The sequence below is a fragment of the Amblyraja radiata genome, chromosome 7, assembly GCF_010909765.2.
Source record: "Amblyraja radiata isolate CabotCenter1 chromosome 7, sAmbRad1.1.pri, whole genome shotgun sequence".
Taxonomy (NCBI): Eukaryota; Metazoa; Chordata; class Chondrichthyes; order Rajiformes; family Rajidae; genus Amblyraja; species Amblyraja radiata.
The window spans coordinates 34,665,510-34,685,846 of NC_045962.1; the positions used below are offsets into that span (position 1 = coordinate 34,665,510).

Consider the following 20,337-nt stretch of genomic DNA (forward strand, 5'->3'; position numbering starts at 1 on the left):
GGCAGCATCTTTATACTTTTGACTTTAGAGATACAGCGTGGAAACAGGCCCTTCGGCCCACCGAGTCCGTGCCGACGAGCGATCACCTTGTACACTCACACCATCCTACACATTAGGGACAATTTTACAGAAAACAAATAACATACAAACCTGCACGTCTTTGGAGAGTGGGAGGAAGCCGGAACACCCGGAGAAAACCCAGGCAGTCACAGAGAGAACGTACAAACTCCGTAGAGACAGCACCTGTAGTCAGAATCGAACACGGGTCTCTGGCGCTGTAAGGCAGCAACTCAATCACTGCGCCACTGTGCCACCCTTACCTCTCTGGAGAACATGGATTGGTGACATTTTGGGTCAGGACTGTCCTTCAGACTGATTGTAGTGAGGTGGGGGGGGGGGGGGGGGGGGGGTAAAAACAGGAAAAGAGGTGGGAAGTTTTAGGTGGATACAGGTGAAAGGGTTTTTATTGTCCATAAGACCAGACCATAAGACAAAGGAGCAGAATTAAGCAATTCAGCCCATCAAGTCTACCCTGCCATTCAATCACGGCTGATCTATTTTTTCCACCTCAACTCCATTATCCTGTTTCTCTCAATCACCTTTGATGCTCCTCCTAATCAAAAACCTATCAATCTCTGCCTTACATATACCGAATGTCTTGGCCTCCACCACCGTCTGAAATCCACAGGTTCAGAACATAGGTAGGCAACGTTTCGGGTAAGAACCCTACCTCAGGCTAATTGTGGTAGGGAGGGGGAGAAAGGTGGAAAGGAGGTGCAAGGTGAGCAAGGCCTGGCGAGTGATAGGTTGATACAGCTGAGGGGTTGGTTAGTGGATGGGTGGATGGGTCAATGATCCAAATCAAATACGACAGCTTTGAAGAAGGATAAAACATTTCAATGGTCAATAACATTTAAAGTTTGAAGTCACAAGGAACTGCAGATGCTGGTTTACACAAAAGAACACAAAGTGCTGGAGTGACTCTGTGGGTCAGGCAGCATCTCTGGAAAACATGGATAGGTGATGTTTCAGGTCAGGACCCATCCTCAGACAAAGAAAGCTCCCGACCCAAAACATCACCTACCCATGTTCTCCAGAGATGTTGCCTGACCCGCTGAGTCACGCCAGCACTTTGGGTCCTTTTGCGTAAACCAGCATCTGAATTTCCTTGTTCCCACACTCTGATTCAGACAGTTCATGTTTTCTCAGTTTTCCCAATCCAAAGCTGTCGCCTAATGTCAAATATTTCCGATTTATTTTCTGTTCTTATTGCCAGGATCTGCAGTTTCACTTGGAAAATGTGATATGACAGATTTGATTCAGCAATTTTTTGCCACAGTGTTGTTCTCTGCCAATTCCTCGATTTATTATCTAATTTCCAAGTAACGCACATTGTCAGGATGCCTTTGCTGTCAAATAAGCAATAACTTAATATCTGACTCCATGTGTAATTATGGAGGGAGTTGATCACGTACTTAGTCCATGAAAATATTCCATAACATTTAATCTTGCCACCTTTCTGGATGACATATTATTTTTTTCATAAAATCTACCCTCAGCTTAATTATTCAAGGAATGAAGATCCAGCAGCAGAATACAGTCAACATCTTGATTCGTTCACCGTTATGATTGAGGCAGTGCAGCGTAGGTTCACGAGATTGATCCCTGGGATGGCGGGACTGCCATATGAGGAATGATTGAAAAGACTAGGCTTGTATTCACTGGAGTTTAGAAGGATGAGGGGGTATCTTATAGAAACATATAAAATTATAAAAGGACTGGACAAGCTAGATGCAGGAAATTTTTTCTCAATGTTGGGCGAGTCCAGAACCAGGGGCCACAGTCTTAGAATAAAGGGGAAGCCATTTAAGGCTGAGGTGAGAAAAAGCTTTTTCACCCAGAGAGTCATGAATTTGTGGAATTCCCTGCCACAGAGGGCAGTGGAGGCCAAGCCACTGGATGGATTTAAGAGAGAGTTAGATAGAGCTCTAGGGGACAGTGGAATCAAGGGATATGGGGAGAAGGCAGGCACGGGTTATTGATTGAGGACGATCAGCCATGATCACAATGAATAGCGGTGCTGGCTCGAAGGGCCGAATGGCCTCCTCTTGCACCTATTTTCTAGGTCTAGGTCTATTGCACTTTCACTTCTGAAGCAAATTCCTCACATTCATAAATAACTATTTGCTGAATACAGAGTTTAGACTTTATACTTCAGAGATATACCACGGAAACAGACCCTTTGGTGCACCACGTCCGCACTGTCCAGTGACCCCCCCTCCCGTACACTAACACTACCCTACACACTAGGAACAATATACAATTTTAATGAAGCCAATTAACCCATAAACTGTACGTTTTTGGAGTGTGGGGGGAAACCGGAGCACCCAGAGAAAACCCACGCGGTCATGGTGAGAACGTATCTACCCACAGCACCCATAGTCAGGATCGAACCCTGGTCCCTAGCGCAGTAAGGCAGCAACTCTACCGCTGCACCACCGCGCTGCCCCGCGTTGATTACGTTTGTTGAAATGGTAATTCGGTTCCTAAATTTGTTAAACAAAAGTAGCTATAAGACCTCAATAGTAATGAACAGGCCACAAAGTGTCTTGGAATGTCCTGGGGCTAATTTAGGATTGTATTAAAAGCAAGTTTATTTATTTCTGATTTAAGGAGTTGCATCAGAAAAGATTTGCAACAGCAAAACAAAATGTAATTTTAAAATCAGGATTTTTTCTTGTGGGAATTCCATAAAAACAATAAAATGATTGTGCCATTCAACAAAATCCTGAGTGTAATTGGAGATGAACAGAAGGAAACTTTAGCTGAAAGAATGTTTGCATGGAATGCAGCACAATATAACTTTTAGTCTAGATTTTCAAATGTGTTGGGTTATTTCCAAATAAAAAATAAAAAACCCTGCGTGGAGATGTTGCAGAATTTTTAAGAATTAACTGACTTGGAGCGCTGCATAACAGGAGTGCACGTCCAGAATTCAGAAATAAAGGTTAATGGCCAGATTCACAGTATGTCTCATTTAATATCCAGGTGTATCTTAATTCTATCAAAGCTAGCCACAAATGCTGGAGTAACTCAGCGGGTCAGGCAGCATCTCTGGAGAAAAGGAATAGATGATTTGAAGAAGGGTTTCGACCCAAAACATCATCTATTCCTTTTCTCCAGAGATGCTGCCTGACTCGCTGAGTTACACCAGCATTTTGTGTCTATCATTCGTGTGAACCAGCATCTGTAGTTACTTAATTCTATCAATTCCAATTTCTGAAAAGTATATTCTGAGAAATCAGTAAAACATCTCCAAATTCAGTTTGTAGAAGGATCCTGACCCGAAATATCACCTACCCATATTCTCCAGAGATATTGCCTGACCCATTTACACCATGCCATTATACTAGCGCTTTGTGTCTTTCTTTGTAAACCAACATCTGCAGTTCCTTGCATCTATATCCTCGGGCAGCACGGTGGAGCCTTACAGTGCCAGAGACCCGGGTTCTGTCCTAACTATGGGTGCTGTCTGTACAGAGTTTGTACGTTCTCCATGTGACCACGTGGGTTTTCCATGAGTGCTCTGGTTTCCTCCCACACTCCAAAGGCGCACAGGTTTGTAGGTTAATTGGCTTGCGTAAAGTGTACATTTTTCCTAGTTTGTAGGATAGTGCTAGTGCTCGTTGCTGGTCAGCACAGAATCGCTGGGCTGAGGGCCTGTTTCCACATTGTTTCTCTAAAGTCTAAAGAAAGGGGAGAATTTTATGGGGATGTGCCAGGATTCGAGGGTCTGAACTATAGGGAGTGGTTGAGTAGCCTGGGACTCTATTCCTTGTAGAGCAGGAGGATGAGAGGTGATCTTATAGAGGTGTATAAAATCATGAGAGGAATACAGAAAGATGTGAGGTGTTGCATGGTGGGAAGTCTAACAAGGGCAGGACCTACACAGTGAATGGTAGGGCTCTGGGGAGTGTTGCAGAGCAGATGGATCTAGGGGTGAAGGTGCATGATTCCTTGAAGGTGGAGTTGCAGCCAGATAGGGTAGTCAATAAGCCATTTGGCTTATTGGCCTTCATCAGTTAGAGTATTGAGCATAGAAGTTGGGAGGTCATGTTGCAATTGTATAAGACGTTGGTAAGGCCAAATTTAGAGTATTGTGTTCAGTTCTGGGCACCATGTTATAGGAAAGATGTTGTCAAGCTGGAAAAGGTACAGCGAAGATTTACGAGGAAGTTGCCAGGATTAGAGGGTCTGAGCTATTGGGAGAGGTTGAGTAGACTGGGTCTCTATTGCTTCGACTGCAGGAGGATGAGGGGTGATCTTATAGAGGTGTATCAAATCATGAGAGGAATAGATTGGGTAGATGCAAAGAGTCCCTTGCCCAGAGGGGGCAAATTGAGGACAAGAGGACATAGGTTTAAGGTGAAAGGGAAAAGATTTAACAGGAATCTGAGGGGTACCTTTTTCCAGGGGGGTATGGAACAAGCTGCCAGAGGAAGTAGCTGAGGCAGGAACTATCCCAACATTATCACTCTCGGACTCTATGAATAGATCGGGAAGGTGCATACTTTTGCCCAGTAGATGAATCGGGGACCTGAGAACATAGGTTTAAGGTGAAGGGGGATAGATTTAATAGGAATCTGAGGGGTAATGTTTTCACACAAAGGGTGGTGGCTGTATGGAGCGAGCTGCAAGAGAGGGTAGTTGAGGCAGGTATTATCGCAACATTTAAGAAACAATTAGACAGGTACATGGATAGGGCAGGTTTAGAGAGATATGGGCCAAACGCAGGCAGGTGGGACTAATGTAGATGAGCATGTCGACCGTCATTGGCAAGTTGAGCCAAAGGGCCTGTTTCCATGCTGTATGACTCATTGAAAGGTAATGCATGGATAACAAACTGACTAGCATTGACGTACCTCCACAGAGAAGCCCTTTAAACCGCATGCAGGAGAAGTCATCACATTCGCAGTAGGATCCGTATACCTGGCCAAACTCGGATGGGTGGCAGGCACACTGCCCACAGTAACAGTCACCACGCCCACTGCAGGAGACGTTGCCTGCATGATGCTTACAGCTGCCAACTTTGATGTCTTCCTCTGCACACTCGCAGTGAGGCCCAAATTGGCCAGGGTTGCAAACACACACTCCACACTGAAGTGTGCCGTTGCCATAGCACCTTGAGCTGTTCAGCTCTGCATTGATTTGGCAACCGCAGTTACAGGCAGAATGCACCTCAATCTCCAGAGCGTCTCTGAATCCTACCGGCTTAATCACAATATGCTTGGGTTCCTTCAGACATTCAGTCAGCTCAACGGTCACATTGAAAGAAACCTAGTTCAATAAAACAAAATTAGATTAACATCTTTACTTTTGAAAAGAGCAAGATATTTGTGGTATTACCTGTAGAAACAAAGAACTTCAGATGCTGGTTAATACACAAAAAAAGACACAGTGCTGGAGTTATTTAGCAGGTCAGGCAGCATCTCTGGAGAACATGGATAGTGACGTTTTGGGTCGAGACCCTTCTTCAGACTGAATTTGGAGATTTTTCCTCATATTTAGCAGAAATTGGAGTTGATAGAATGAAGATTGATTTGGTTAGAAAATGAGACATACTGTGAATCTGGACATTAACTTTTATTTATTTCAAGTCGAGAATCTTCTTGAGACATCTGAAGTGAAGGAGACTGAAGCAGGGTCCCGACCCGTAACGTCACCTATTCCTTTTCTCCAGAGATGCTGCCTGACCTGCTGAGTTACTCCTGCATTTTGTGTCTATCTTTAGTATAAAGCAGCATCTGCAGTTCTTTTTTATTAGATTAACATTAAGTTTGGGCGGGGAAAGATATAAAAATGTGACACAAACTGCTGGAGTAACACCGCGGGTCAGGCAACATCTGTGGACGTTTGCGCATGTCCTTCACAGATGCTGCCTGACCCGCTGAGTTTCTTCAGCATTTTGTGTTTTGCTCCAGAATCTGGCATCTGCAGTTCATTGTGTCTCTCTGTATATACGAATGTCTGAAGGGATATTTTATCATTCATAAATAAGTCATGGTTGTAAAAACAAATGATGGGGATGTGGTTTTATTGATATCACATCATTTATGCTGGCACGCCATGAATTATAAAACCTTTCCGGTATTGCGGCCCTTGTTAATGGAAGCAATGCAGACAACCACATGTTCTCACTATTATTCTTTCAACAGGGTTATTATATGGTTGTAATGATTTCATTGTCAGTAAAAATCTTAATTTCTTTGGCAGAAATGATAGAGCAGCACTTTGAGTAAACAAAACAACTTTGAGTACTACTTGTTTTTATAAAACAAGTCCTCTCATGTACATTTAGCAATGTACCGGTCAATTCTTCTCTATGACAATGTTTCTCATAGATTCACACAGCACGGAAACAAAGTTCAGCCAAACTTGCCCACACCGCCCAACATGTCCCATCTACACTAGTTTAACTTGCCTGCATTTGTCCCAAACCTTTCCTATCCATGAACCAGTCCAAATGTCTTTAAATGATGTTATAGTACTTGCCTCAACTACAGTATCTCCTCGGGCAGCTCCTTCCATACACCCACCAGCCTCTGAGTGAAAAGGTTACCCCTTCAGGTTTATATTAAATCTTTTCCCCCTCACATTAATCCTATGTCCTCTTCTCTAAGATTCTCCTACCAAGGGTAAAAGTTCCTGTGCATTTTTTGTTTTAGTTCAGCGATATAGCATGGGAACAGGCCCTTCAGCCAACCATCCATGCTGACTGTCAATCACCCTTTCACACTAGTTCGATGTTATCCTACTTTCACATCCACTCCCTACACACTAGGGGCAATTTACAGGGGGCCAACATATCTTCAAACCCGCTTGGCTTTGGCTTTGGCATTTGGGAGGAAACCGGAGCACCCGGAAGAATTCCACGCAGTCACAGGGAGAATGTTCAAACTCCACACAAACAGCACCCGAGGTCTCTGGCGCTGTGAGGTAACAGCTCTAATAGCTGTGTCACTGTGCCTCCCATTCATAAAAGACTGTGCCTTCATGTAGTAATATTGAAGACAATGGTAAGAGTGTTGCAGTACTAAATAAAACATACTTTAAAATCAAATCTATGACATTAAGAGATGGAGACACAAGGATCTGCAGATGCTGGTTTAAAACAAAAACAACAAAAATACACCGTCTGAAGAAGGGTCGAAATCCAAAATGTTACCTATTTATGTTCTCCAGAGATTCTGCCTGACCCACTGTATTGCTCCAGCACTTTGAGTCTTGTTTTAATTTGTAGTGACCTCCCACATACAAACTAGAAGAACAGCACCACTTTTTAAAGTGTTTTTTTTTACATGATGTTCAACCCCAGAGACCCTGGTTCGATCTTGAACTCGGGTGCTGTCTGTGTGGAGTTTGCACATACTCCCTGTGACAAGAGTCACTCTGGTTGCTCCGGTTTCCTCCCACATCCCAGAGACATGCAGATTTGTAGGTTAATTGGCTGTACATTGTCCTTAGTGTGTGGAGAGTGGATGAAAAGTGGGATAACATAGAACTACTTTGAATGGGTGATCGATGGTCGGCGTGGACTCGTTGGGCCGGAGGGCCTATTTCCGTGCTATACATAGAGTCATCGTGGAAACAGGCCCTTTGACCAAACTTGCCCAAACCGGCCAACTTGTCCCACCAGCCTGCTTTTGGCCCATATCCCTCGAAACCTCCCCAATCCATGTACCATGTTTCTTAAACATTGCGACGGTACCTGCTTAAACTTTGCAATATTACCTGTGATAGTAGGTCTCTCTACAGACGCGTTTAAAAATGCGACAATTAAAATATTAATGAAATAGAAGAACTGTACCTTCTCTCCAATCTTGAGATGAGAGCATTTCTTCTCTCCAGGAAAGACTGTGCCACCCTGGCAGATAGCGGTGAAGAAAAACTGTACCTCCTCACTCTCTCCTGTCACTTCCAGTTCCACTTCAGATCGTAGCTCCTGATGGGGTAAAAACAAAAATCAAGGTATCTTACAGTACAAGGGGGGCATTTGCTCTGTTCATGCCCATTTCCTTCCACATTTGACATTGAAAGAGCGGCACTTTGAGTCAACAAAAATAAGATTGATTGATGTTTGTTTTTATGAAGCAAGTCCACTCATTTACTTTTAGCAATGTACTGCTGAATTCTTCAATCTGCAATGTTTGTCATAGATTCACTCAGCATGGAAACAGACCCTTCGGCCCAACTTGTCACATGCTGACCAAGAAGCCCCATCTACGCTAGTTCCCATTTGCCCTATCTCCCACTAAACCTTTCCTATCCATGTACCTGTCCAACTGTCTGTTCAATGTTGTTTAGTACCTGCCTCAACTTCTTTTATTGAAAGATACAGCATGAAAACGGGCCCTTTGGGCCACCGAGTCCACGCTGACCCTCAATCACCCGGTCATGCCAAGTTAAACAAATCTCTACCTGCACGTGATCAACATCCCTCCATACCCATGTGCCTTGAAACACCACTACTGTATCTACTCTCCCAGCGCTTTCCAGACTTTTTGTGTTAAACAAAAACTTGTCCTTTAATCTCCGTTAACATTTGCCCCTCTCACCTTAATGCTATACCCTCTAGTATTTGACATTTCCACCGTTGGAAGATAAAGCTAGTTTCTCCTCAGTGGGATAGCATAGAACCAGTGCAGAGATAATTGATTTTTGGACAAAAATGTAGATTTGTTGGCTTGTAAGTTTGCGGACACCACCAAAATCGGTGGAATTGCAGACCGTGAGAAAGCTGTCAAAGACTAGAGGGCATAGCTTTAAGGCGAGAGGGTCCAGACTCAAAACGTCACCTCTACATGTTCTCCAGAAATGCTGCCTGACCCGTTGAGTTGGGGCTGGATTGTTTTTATTGCTATTATGTGTGAAATGTTTTAAGTTTCATGTGCGATGCTCCGGTATTCTCTGGGAAACGTCTTCTCATTTTGCACTGTACAACTGTTGCTTTGCAAGATGACAATAAAGGTTGATTGATTGATTGATCTTGTGGCTATCTTTGGTACAAAACCAGCATCTGCAGATCCTTTTTGTTACATATCAATAAAACAGAACCTTCATTAATCCTTCCCATTACTGATGAGAGTCATGACCCATGAATTCTTGTTTGGTTAGCCTACCAAATTCCAAGTAGGGCCCTGACTTTAATTAAAATATACCCTTCGAATTCAGATAAAGAGAAGATAATTTAACCCTCTTTTATATTTACAAAAAAAGCTCATATCTAATAAATTTGTTAAAAAAATGTGCGACACCTCTATCCAACATGGAACATTATCGGGACACGTTACATATCTGCAATTATTTCAATGGAGACCACGTTATCATCAGATACCTTTGGTATGCAGAACCCGCAAACATGTTTGCATTGAATAATTAATTCTCCAAACCTGCTAGTTCCAAATGCAAAACAAGACTTGCACAAACCCGTCGCATTTGTACCTGCAGATTACGAATCAGATCATTAAGGAAGCCTCAGGAACGTATCAAAAGGATAATCCTTTCTTTCTAGATTATGTGACTTGTTTGCCTACGCAACACGACCAGCCAAAGTGTTATGACATGAACAGGCACCTGGAAGCAATTTTGTCAAGGCCAGGTCTCTCTCTAAACTTGCCTGTGGTAAATGAGCTCACAAAGAAAGCCCAGTCAACTTTAAGTTGGCAAATAAAGAGAGAGTCTACTGCTTAATTCACGTTTCAACAGGTATTCAAACTTTTGAGAATAAGGCTTTTGATAAAGGAGATGAGTGGAGCAAGTTGTTTTTTACACAGGTTGTGGGTGCCTGAAATGTGCTGCCAGGGGTGGTGGTGGAGGCAGATATGATAGTGGCGTTTAAGAGGCTTTTAGATTGAGGCATGGATATGCAGGGAATGGAAGGATATGGATCATGTTCGGCATGGGCATGTGGGCTGTAGATTTGCTTTACTTAGAGATAGTGTTGAAACAGGCCCTTTATTTTATTTTATTTTTATTTTATTATTTATTTTAATTTTATTATTTAACCTTCGACCCACTGAATCTGCATCAACTAGCAATCACCCAATACACTAGCACTTTCCTGCACACTAGGCACAATTTACAATAAAAACCCCCAATTAATCTCCAAACCTATACGTCTTTGGAGTGTGGGAGGAAACTGGAGCACCCGGAGAAAACCCACGCGGTCACAAGGAGAACGTACAAACTCCCTACAATAGTCATGATCGAACCTGGATCTCTGCCGCTGGAAGGAAGCAACTTTACCGCTGTGCCACCAGATAACATAAAACTGGTGCGATTGGTTGATCGATAGTCAGTATGAACTTGGTGGGCCGAAAGGCATGTTTCCAAGTTGTATCTTGCTGTCTATGTGCTGTGACTGATGTACAACAGAGTCACAGTGCAGCAAAGAACCACAACACATCAGGTCCCACTCATAGAGCAATCTTACTGCCCTCACCTGCGAGATATTCCAAGCGAATACACACACTGCCTCTAAGATGCAAATCATTTTTAAGGTGATATGACTAGGATTGCACACATTACAGCAGTTATGGTCACACCAAAGTATCCATAAACTCCCAATCCAAGATCTCAACACAATCTCATATGTTCCTTCTCCACTTGGGGCAATCATGAGCTGGGAAGCTCCAGGATTCATCAGGATGTTCATTGTTTATAGAGCTGCACAACATGGAAACAGGCCCTTCAGCCCACAATGTCCATGCTGAATACGAAGCCAAGCTAAACTAAGCTCTTCAGCCTGCTCATATCCATATCCCTCCATTCCTTGTCTATCCATGCGTCCATCTAAAAGCCTCTTAAACGCCACTATCGTATATCTGCCTCAATTGCCACATGTTCAAGGCACCCACCTATGCAAAAGATTTGCCCTGCACATCATCTTTAATCTTTGTTGATGCATTGGTGATAATTTTCCAATGTTCTATAGACTTAGGATCAGTTCCTGTGGATTGGAGGGTAGCTAATGTTATCCCACTTTTTAAGAAAGGCGGGAGAGAGAAAACAGGGAATTATAGTCCAGTTAGCCTGGCATCGGTGGTGGGGAAGGTGCTGGAGTCAATTATAAAAGATGAAATAGCTGCACATTTGGGTAGCAGTAACAGGATCGGTCCGAGTCAGCATGGATTTACGAAAGGGAAATCATGCTTGATTAAACTTCTGGAATTTTTTGAGGATGTAACTAGGAAAATGGACAAGGGAGAGTCAGTGGATGTAGAGTACCTGGACTTTCAGAAAGCATTTGATAAGGTCCCACATAGGAGATTAGTGGGCAAAAGTAGGGCACATGGTATTGGGGGTAGAGTGCTGACATGGATAGAAAATTGGTTGGCAGACAGGAAACAAAGAGTAGGGATTAATGGGTCCCTTTCAGAATGGCAGGCAGTGATTAGTGGGGTACCTCAAGGCTCGATGCTGGGACCGCAGCTATTTTTTTCAATGTACATCAATGATTTGGATGAAGGGATTCAAAGTAACATTAGCAAATTTGCAGATGACACAAAGCAGTGTGAACTGTGAGGGGGATGCTATGAGAATACAGGGCGATTTGGACAGGTTGGGGGAATGGGCAGATGCATGGCAGATAAAGTTTAATGTGGATAAATATGAGGTTATCCATTTAGGTAGCAAAAACAGGAAGGCAGATTACTATCTAAATGGCGTCAAGTTGGGAAAAGGGGAAGTACAACGGGATCTGGGGGTCCTTGTTTATCAGTCTATGAAAGTAAGCATGCAGGTACAGCAGGCAGTGAAGAAAGCGAATGGCATGTTAGCCTTTATAACAAGAGGAGTTGAGTATAGGAGCAAAGAGGTCCTTCTGCAGTTGTACAGAGCCCTAGTGAGACCACACCTGCAGTATTGTGTGCAGTTTTGGTCCCCTAATTTGAGGAAGGACATTCATGCTATTGAGGGAGTGCAGCATAGGTTTACAAGGTTAATTCCCGGGATGGCGGGACTGTCATATGCTGAGAGAATGGAGCGGCTGGGCTTGTACACTCTGGAGTTTAGAAGGATGAGAGGGTATCTTATTGAAACATATAAGATTGTTAAGGGTTTGGACACGCTAGAGGCAGGAAACATGTTCCCGATGTTGGGAGAGTCCAGAACCAGGGTCCACAGTTTAAGAATAAGGGGTAGGCCATTTAGAACGGAGACGAGGAAACACGAGTTGTGAGTCTGTGGAATTCTCTGCCTCAGAAGGCGGTGGAGGCCGGTTCTCTGGATACTTTCAAGAGAGAGCTGGATAGGGCTCTCAAAGATAGCGGAGTCAGGGGATATGAGGTGAAGGCAGGAACGGGGTACTGATTGGGGATGATCACCCATGATCACATTGAATGGCGGTGCTGGCTCGAAGGGCCGAATGGCCTACTCCTGCACCTATTGTTTATTGTCTCTCATAATTTTATAAACTTCAATCAGGTCTTCCCACAACGTCCAGCATTCCAGAGAAAACAATCCAAACTTTCCTTATAGCTAGCACCCTCTAATCCAGACATCATTCTGGTAAACCTCTCCTACACCATTTCCAAAGCCTCCGCATTCATCCTGTAATGGGGCGACAGGAACTGCAAATGACACTCCAAATGCGGCTCCAGCCAGAAGCTTGTGAAAACTAGGCAAAATATTATGGCAAAAAGAAAAGATTTAGGAAAGGCTATATAGATTTTCACAGGTTCTTTTTCCATAGCTTTGAAGCAAACTTCAACATTTTGCACATAGTCCTATCACTTAAGCTTGGAATGCACTGAATAGCCATTGTCTATTTGGCAACCGAAAGCTGGGTTTCCAGTTTCCTCCCACATCCCCAAAATGTGCGGCTTTGTGGGTTAATTGGCCTCAGCATATTGTCTCTGCTGTGTAGGATGGAACGAGTTTAAAGGGTGATCGCTGGTTGGCGGGGACTCGGTGAGCCGAAGGGTCTGTTTCCGTGCTGCATGTCAAAACTAAACTAAACTACGCACACAGCAGCAAACTGGCAACTAGTTTTATACCATCAAATTATCATTGCTACCTGCCAAGCAAAGCAGCTAAATCCCTGCTGCACCTTTCACTTTGTTCTTTGGTGCACTATGAAAAATGCAATTGCAATCGCAACAGTTTGCTTAAATACATCTGAATTTTGAAGTTTTCAAACCGTTTAGTAAAAAAACAGATTATGCAATTTACAGCATCTGTTTTATCACACACCACAATTCCAGTGAGGTCTCTGCCAAAGTTCTGCTTACCGCAAAGCAAAAGGAGAAAAACACTGGACAAGTACAACAGGCAAGATAGCATTTCCTGCAGAGAACACACACGTTTATGCTGGCTGTGCTTTAAAAATGGAAAATAAGCAAGGAAATAATAACAAGAATTTAGAAAACATTGGTCTAACCGTTGTCCATTCTTCCCTCTTCCCTGCTCCCATCCGGCAGAAGTCACAGAAGCTTGAAAGCGCGCACCACCAGACTCAGGAACAACTTCTTCCCTGTGTTATCAGGCTTCTGAATGATCCTTCCATAAGCTAGGGTACTGTCTGATTGACCTCTAACCCATTGTGGACATTAGACTTTGTCTATGGAACTGATGCACTAAAATGCTGAGAACAATATTCTGCACTCTTTGCTCTATCTATCGTTTTTTTTTCAACTTTGTCCCCTTAAAGCAATGCCCTCCAGTCTTTGACATTTCTACCCTGGGGACAAGGTTTGACAGTCTACCTTAATCCCCATGTCTGTGAAGAAATTAATTAACTAAGAAATAAATGTTTTCAGTGAACATTTGACTTGTATGGGACCTGTTGAAAATAGAGCTATTCACCTTATATGCGTTTATAATCAACTGAAGGATATTCCCAGAATCACTTGCAAGAACCTCCACAGTGGCGCCAGGTATAAATTGTGCATAATTCTACAAGGAAACAACAAGCATGTTAGAATCAATTTTAAATGGTAAAAGACAATGTTGACCAGTCAGGAACACAAGCCATTATTTAAAAAATAGCCAGAAATTTCCAAAAAATAATCATAAAGACGAAAGTTTAGACTTTCTAAGAGAATGGTCAACTTAATCTTTCTCAGGGAAACTGATGGGTTTAGACTTTAGATGTTTACCAAACAGAGTTGAAACCGGCCCTTTGGCCCACCGAGTCCATGCCGACAATCGATCACCCCATAAATAGATCTATCCTACACACGAGGGACGATTTACAATTTTACAGAAGTCAATTAAACTTCAAACCTGCACGTCTTAGGAGTGTGTGAGGAAACTGGAGCACTCGGGGAAAACCCACGCTGTCACAGGGAGAATGTACAAACTCTGTACAGACAGCGCCCATAGTCAGGTTCAAACCTGGGTTCCTGGTGCTAAGGCAGCACCTCTACCGCTGTGCCGCCCAAAAGGGTTCTATATTTCCTTTTGTTTGAACCATGATAGAAATTTATCTGAATCTTCAAACTGCTCACTTTCAGATTTACTGCTGTCATTAAACTTCAGGTGTTGTTCCAATAAACATTAATGTATGAATGCATTCCAATAAGTATAACTCTGCAAGCTTTAAATGGTTCGTGGTTTACAAGTCCATTGAAATCACTCGGAAAAGGCGGAAATGCTCTGGTATTAATTCTGTTCAGATATAATAAAAATGTTGATCAAAGCAACATTAATACTAAAGTGAAAATGGCAACAAGAATTTTGCTTAAAAACACCCCATGATTTTCTCCGGGTTGTTAAGGTGGAGAAATATACAATTTAGAAAGTTAAAAAAGCATAAAGTGCTGGAGTAACTCAATGGGTTAGGCAGCATCTGTGGAGGGAATGGACAAGTGACATTTTGAGTCAGGACCCTTCTTCAGACTGATTGTAGGTGGGGGAGCTGGAAGAGAGGTGGGGGCGGGACAAAGCCTATAATAGATTAATAAGGTTGAGGATGATTTGAAACTACTTTTTCATTCCCTAATGAATACAATAGATTTAATTTAATCAAGACATGGTTTGAACGATTGTGAGAATGTAACTTTTAACAGATCTGTATGCATATGCATTACTGTATAGGAAGGAACTGCAGATGCTGGTTTATACCAAAGATAGACACAAAGTGATGGAGCAACTCAGCGGGTCAGGCAGCATCTCCGGAGAAAAAGAACATGAGACGTTTCGGGTCGAAACCCTTCTTCAGACTGAAAGTAGTGTGGAGGAACTAGAGGAAGAAAATGTCCGGGCAAATCAGGGCTGACAACAGGAAGGGTGGAGCCCATAATGGCCCATTGTTGGCTCGGGAAAAGGTGATAACAAAGAGATACAGGGATGTAAATAGTTGAACTAGTAGGATAACTAGGGCGTTAATATTGACCAAATTAAAAACACTATAAAATGGAGAATCCCTGCATTTGCCAGAATTGCTTAACCTTTGTCAGTGGAAATTTACAGGCTGTGGATGGCGCCGACCAGTCTGAGGCTCAGATTGATATTCAGGATGGTGAAAGATCCAGGTGTTCTCCTCATTTCCTCTTAATTGATAATATGTATTAAAACTCTGTAAATAAACTTAAATGCATTGCTACGATTGGATTGCTGCAAAGGAATTGTAAATAATGTAAATAATGTTGCAAGACGGTTACCCTGTTGTTTGTTGATTGGCCAAAGTGTTAAGCCCTGGCAGGATTGTTTTGAGTTCCACGTTAAATGTTGCATTATTCAGTTAGTTAGTTTCCTTCCAGAAGCTTCTGCCAGAAACATTGTATGGAAGACTCTGTAATTGGTTTGGGAAACTGTCAATAATGTATTGATGTAATTAATATGTTTGATTGGACTGTAAAGAGACCACCCCTATGTTGTTCGGCCTCTCAAGGTTCGCGGACCTATAAAAGGAAGCCCCACCTTAGATCGATGTCGATCTTCTGGAGGAGCACTTGGGACTGCGTAACCTTTTGGAGTGCGTCTGCTTGCACGAAGCTGAAGGCCTTGGCCAGGCAAAGACAAGGATCGAACCCGCGGTGGTTTAGGTATCATGTAGGGGAATTTGCTGTTCAAACTAAAAATAAAGTTTAGTTGGTCCAGTGCTTGAGTCAGTGTTTTTTACTGAACTAGACTAGGGCAGTAAGCTTTAGAAGAGCGTATTTACAAGGGTGGGGGAGGAGGGTAGAGACAGAATGCAGGGATAACATAGAACTGGTGTGAATGGGTGATCGATGGTTGACGTGGACTCGATGGGCCGAAGGACCTGCTTCCATGCTGAATTGTTAAACTAAAACTATTACAACCACTATAGGTGAATTTTTTTTCTCAATGATTCAATTATACTTTATTGTCACATGTATCTAGGTGCAGTCAAATTCTTTGTTTTTGCATACAATCCAGTAAAATCATACAGCAGACCTCACCCAGGCAGTATACAAGAGTTCTGGCGTCTAACCCTCTTACCCCTTACTTTTAGCCTGTGCCCTCAGATATTACTCATCTCTGTTTGAGAAGAGCGAAACATTGCATCCTAGACAACATTCTGGTAAATCTCTGTACTTTGTCATCTCCGTACTCTGACCACTGCAATTACCTGCTTCCTATGGGGTGGTGACCAGACTTTTTTTGTGTCTCGATTCCAATTGAAATGACTCACCAATAACATGCACTAAAATGAAGGCATGCAGAACTTTGGTGAGTAATAACCCACCTTAAACAAATGAACGCTAAAATTCCATGATTTGTCTTTTACGATCCATAAAATAAAGGTTAATTAGAATCAATAGCAATGAGAACACAAAGTTCTGGAGTAACTCGGTGTTTAAGAAAGAACTGCAGATGCTGAAGGCAGACAAAAATGTTGGAGAAACTCAGCAGGTGAGCTAGCATCTATGGAGCCAAGGAATAGGTGATGTTTTGTGTCGAGACCCTTCTTCAGACCGAGTCAGGCAGCACCTCTGTCTGAAGAAGTGCTCCGACCTGAAAGTCGTGTTCTCCAGTGGTCTGAATAAGTGCCCTGACCCGAAACATCGCTTATCCATGTTGTCCAGTAGTCTTTAGTCTTTTATTGAGTCTGGACCAAGGGACGTATAATTCCCTGGCCTCAACTTTTTCATGTGTATCCTTACAGATTATATACTCAATCTTAACTAATTTTACAAATCTTACAGCATGCAGGCAACTCCATCTTCTCAGGAACAGATCCAGGAAATTGTATCATAATAACTATAAAGTCTTCGACAGATGTGCCACAGAAAGCATTTTTTTCGGGATGCATCACTTTGTGGTTCGGGAAAAGCTCCATCCAAGACTGCAAGAAATTGCAGAGAATTGTGGACGCAGCCCAAACCATCACACAACCAACCTCCCTTCCATTGACTCCATCTACACTTCACGCTGCCAGCAAGGCCACCAGCAAAATCAAGGACCCGTCTCACCCCGGTCACTCCCTCTTCTCCCCTCTCCGATCAGGCAAGAGCTACAGAGGTGTGAAACCTTGGCACATCTCCACATTCAGGGACAGTTTCTTCCCAGCTGTTATTAGGCAACTGAACCAACCACTACAGAGTGGTCCTGAGCTACAATTACCTCATTGGAGACCCTCGGCCCATCTTTAATCAGACTTTACTGGACTTTATCTTGCACTAAACATGATTCCCTTTATCTTGTATCTGTACATTAAGAATGGCTCAATTGTAATCATGTATCATCTTTCCACTGACTGGTGAGCACGCAACAAAAGCTTTTCGCTGTACCTCAGTGCACGTGGCAATAAACTAAACTAAGTTTATGCTACAATTTATTTTTCAAAATTAAAGAAATTACAGGGATTCCAATACCCTACCATAAACATTGGTGAAATACCTGCTTTGATGTCTGGCCATGAATAATTTTGTCGAAATACAAGGATGAATATGGGGTGTGTATGGATATGTCGGAATGTGCAGCTTTAAACTTCCACGAGATAATGTTTACGCTAACAATGAACAAATGGTCATCTGAGAGATCACTTGTGGCAAACCACACTTTGATGTCAATGGGCGGGGAAATGCAAGACAGGGAAGCACAGCAATGGATTTGTCTGAGCGATTCCACTGTGAGTTCCATAGTCATTTCTGTAGTCTATACCCTCAGCCCTGCATAGCAATGTAGAAAAGAGGAATACAGGGAGTGATGGCATCAGATAGGCACAAGAAAAGGAAGTAACATTGAATTATCCAGATTAGTGGAATCAAGAACCAGAGGATGTAGGTTTATGATGAGGGACACATGTTTCACTCTAAGGACGACAGATGGCACAATGGGCTAAGTGTTCGGCTGGCAACCGGAAGGTAGCTGGTTCGAATCCTGCTTGGAGTGCATACTGTCGTTGTGTCCTTGGGCAAGACACTTCACCCACCTTTGCCTGTGTGTGTCCTTGGGCAAGACACTTCACCCACCTTTGCCTGTGTGTGTGGATGTAATTATGTGAAGCACTTTGGGGTCAACGCAAGTTGACTAAAAATGTGCTATATAAATAAATAAAGAAATGTTTTTAAGGGTGGTGGGTATATGGAACAAGCTGCAAGAGAAGGTAGCTAGGGCAGGTACAATAACAATATTTAAACATACTTGGATATGCACATGGATAGGAAAGGTTCAGAAGGATATGCACTAAATGTGGGGAAATGGGCCTGTCTTAAATGGGGTATCTTGGTCAGCATGGACATGTTGGGCCAAAGGGCCTGTTTCCATGCTGTCTGACTCCATGCCCCTAGATGTGTGGCTCTATCACTTTATGACTCTCTCTTAGACTGAAGAAGGGTCCCGACCCGAGACAATGCCTATCCATGTTCCCCTGAGATGCTGCCTGCCCCCACTGAGTTACTCCAGCAATTTGAGTCCCTCTTCGATACAAACCAGCATCTGCAGTTCCTTCCTACACGAGATAAAGGAGGTGTGTTCTTGATCCAAGCAAGAAAGAAGTATTTCTGGATCTTGTGAGAAGGACAGAAACTGTTGAAATTATTTTCAGTTACACCAGAGAACAAAATTACCTTGTATGTGCTCAGCTGACTCTTGGTCACGGCAAAAATCAACAGGATATCATTTTCCACAAGTTTTTCTGTGAGCTGCCCAAGGGTAGGATATTCCTGAAACCACAGAGAGGAAATGCAAGATTAAATCATTCACCGTGCTTTTGATTCCGATGAATAATGCACAGACATACTAAATAATGAGCAGAGGAAGACTGTACTGTTCCCTTGGTCAGCACAGTAGACCTGCTGCCTCACCGCGGGTTGGATCCTGACGTCTGTGTGGAGTTTACACGTTCTCCCTGTGACCGCGTGGGTTTCTTCCCACATCCCAAACACATGAGGGTTTGTTGGTTGATTGGTCTCTGTAAATTGCCCTGAATGTGTAGTGTAATGATGGTTTCTGCCTCACCCACATTTCAAACAGTGTATTCCAGACGTACACATGGCTGCTGTCTCACAGCACCAGAGACCCGGGTTCGATCCTGACTCTAGGTATGTCTGTACAGAGTTTGCATGTTCTTCTTGGGTCCGTACGAGTTTCCTCCAGGTGCTCCGGTTTCCTCCTACACTCCAAAGGCGGGTTTATGGGTTAATTGTATCTATAAATTGTCCCTAGTGTGTAGGATAGAACTAGTGTATGGGGATGGCTGGTCGGCGTGGACTCGTGGGGCCGAGGGGCATGTTTCGACTCTGTATCTCTAAACTAAACATATTGATGTTTAAGAAGGAACTGCAGATGCTGGAAAATTGAAGGTAGACAAAAATGTTGGAGAAACTCAGCGGGTGAGGCAGCAACTATGGAGCGAAGGAAACAGGCGACGTTTCGGGTCAAGACCTTTCTTCTGTTTCCTTCGCTCCATAGATGCTGCCTCACCCGCTGAGTTTCTCCAGCATTTTTGTCTGAACATATTGATGTGTAACATTGGAAATGGTAAATGCTAGCAACGGAATATCCTCTGAACAAGCCTGAACGCATTTCAGTGGAAAGGTAGGACATAATTAAATTAAGAAAATAAAATTATGGGATATACATTCCAATGGAGAGTCATAGTCATCCAGCCATAGTCAGACAGCATGGAAACTGGCCCTTCGGCCCAACATGCCCATGCCGACCAAGCTGCCCCATTAAAATCAGTAGTGTTTGAAGGATCAGAAGTGAAGGAGCACAAGGTTCCGAGAGTTGCAAATCGGAAGAATAAAGAAGTAGGGTGAGGTAAGATAGAGGAGGATATGAGAAAGATATTGAAGATCAGGAAGCACAATTGGGAATCAGTGCATTTCAGATCATGGACAGAGGAATTCTGGATAACCTCGAGGT

General features: G+C 43.1%; 1 protein-coding gene across 4 annotated transcripts in view; it reads right to left on the reverse strand.

Moving 5' to 3' along the window:
- itgb6 (integrin subunit beta 6) overlaps positions 1-20,337 on the reverse strand; it is a 78,085-nt gene that overhangs the window by 23,299 nt on the left and 34,449 nt on the right. For all 4 annotated transcript variants that reach the window (XM_033024136.1, XM_033024139.1, XM_033024138.1 and 1 more), the window contains 4 exons: positions 19,038-19,133; positions 13,864-13,953; positions 7,868-8,002; positions 4,923-5,337 (listed from right to left, as the gene is read on the reverse strand). In XM_033024136.1, the coding sequence (XP_032880027.1) occupies positions 4,923-5,337; positions 7,868-8,002; positions 13,864-13,953; positions 19,038-19,133 (736 nt within the window). The remainder of the gene's footprint in view (positions 1-4,922; positions 5,338-7,867; positions 8,003-13,863; positions 13,954-19,037; positions 19,134-20,337) is intronic.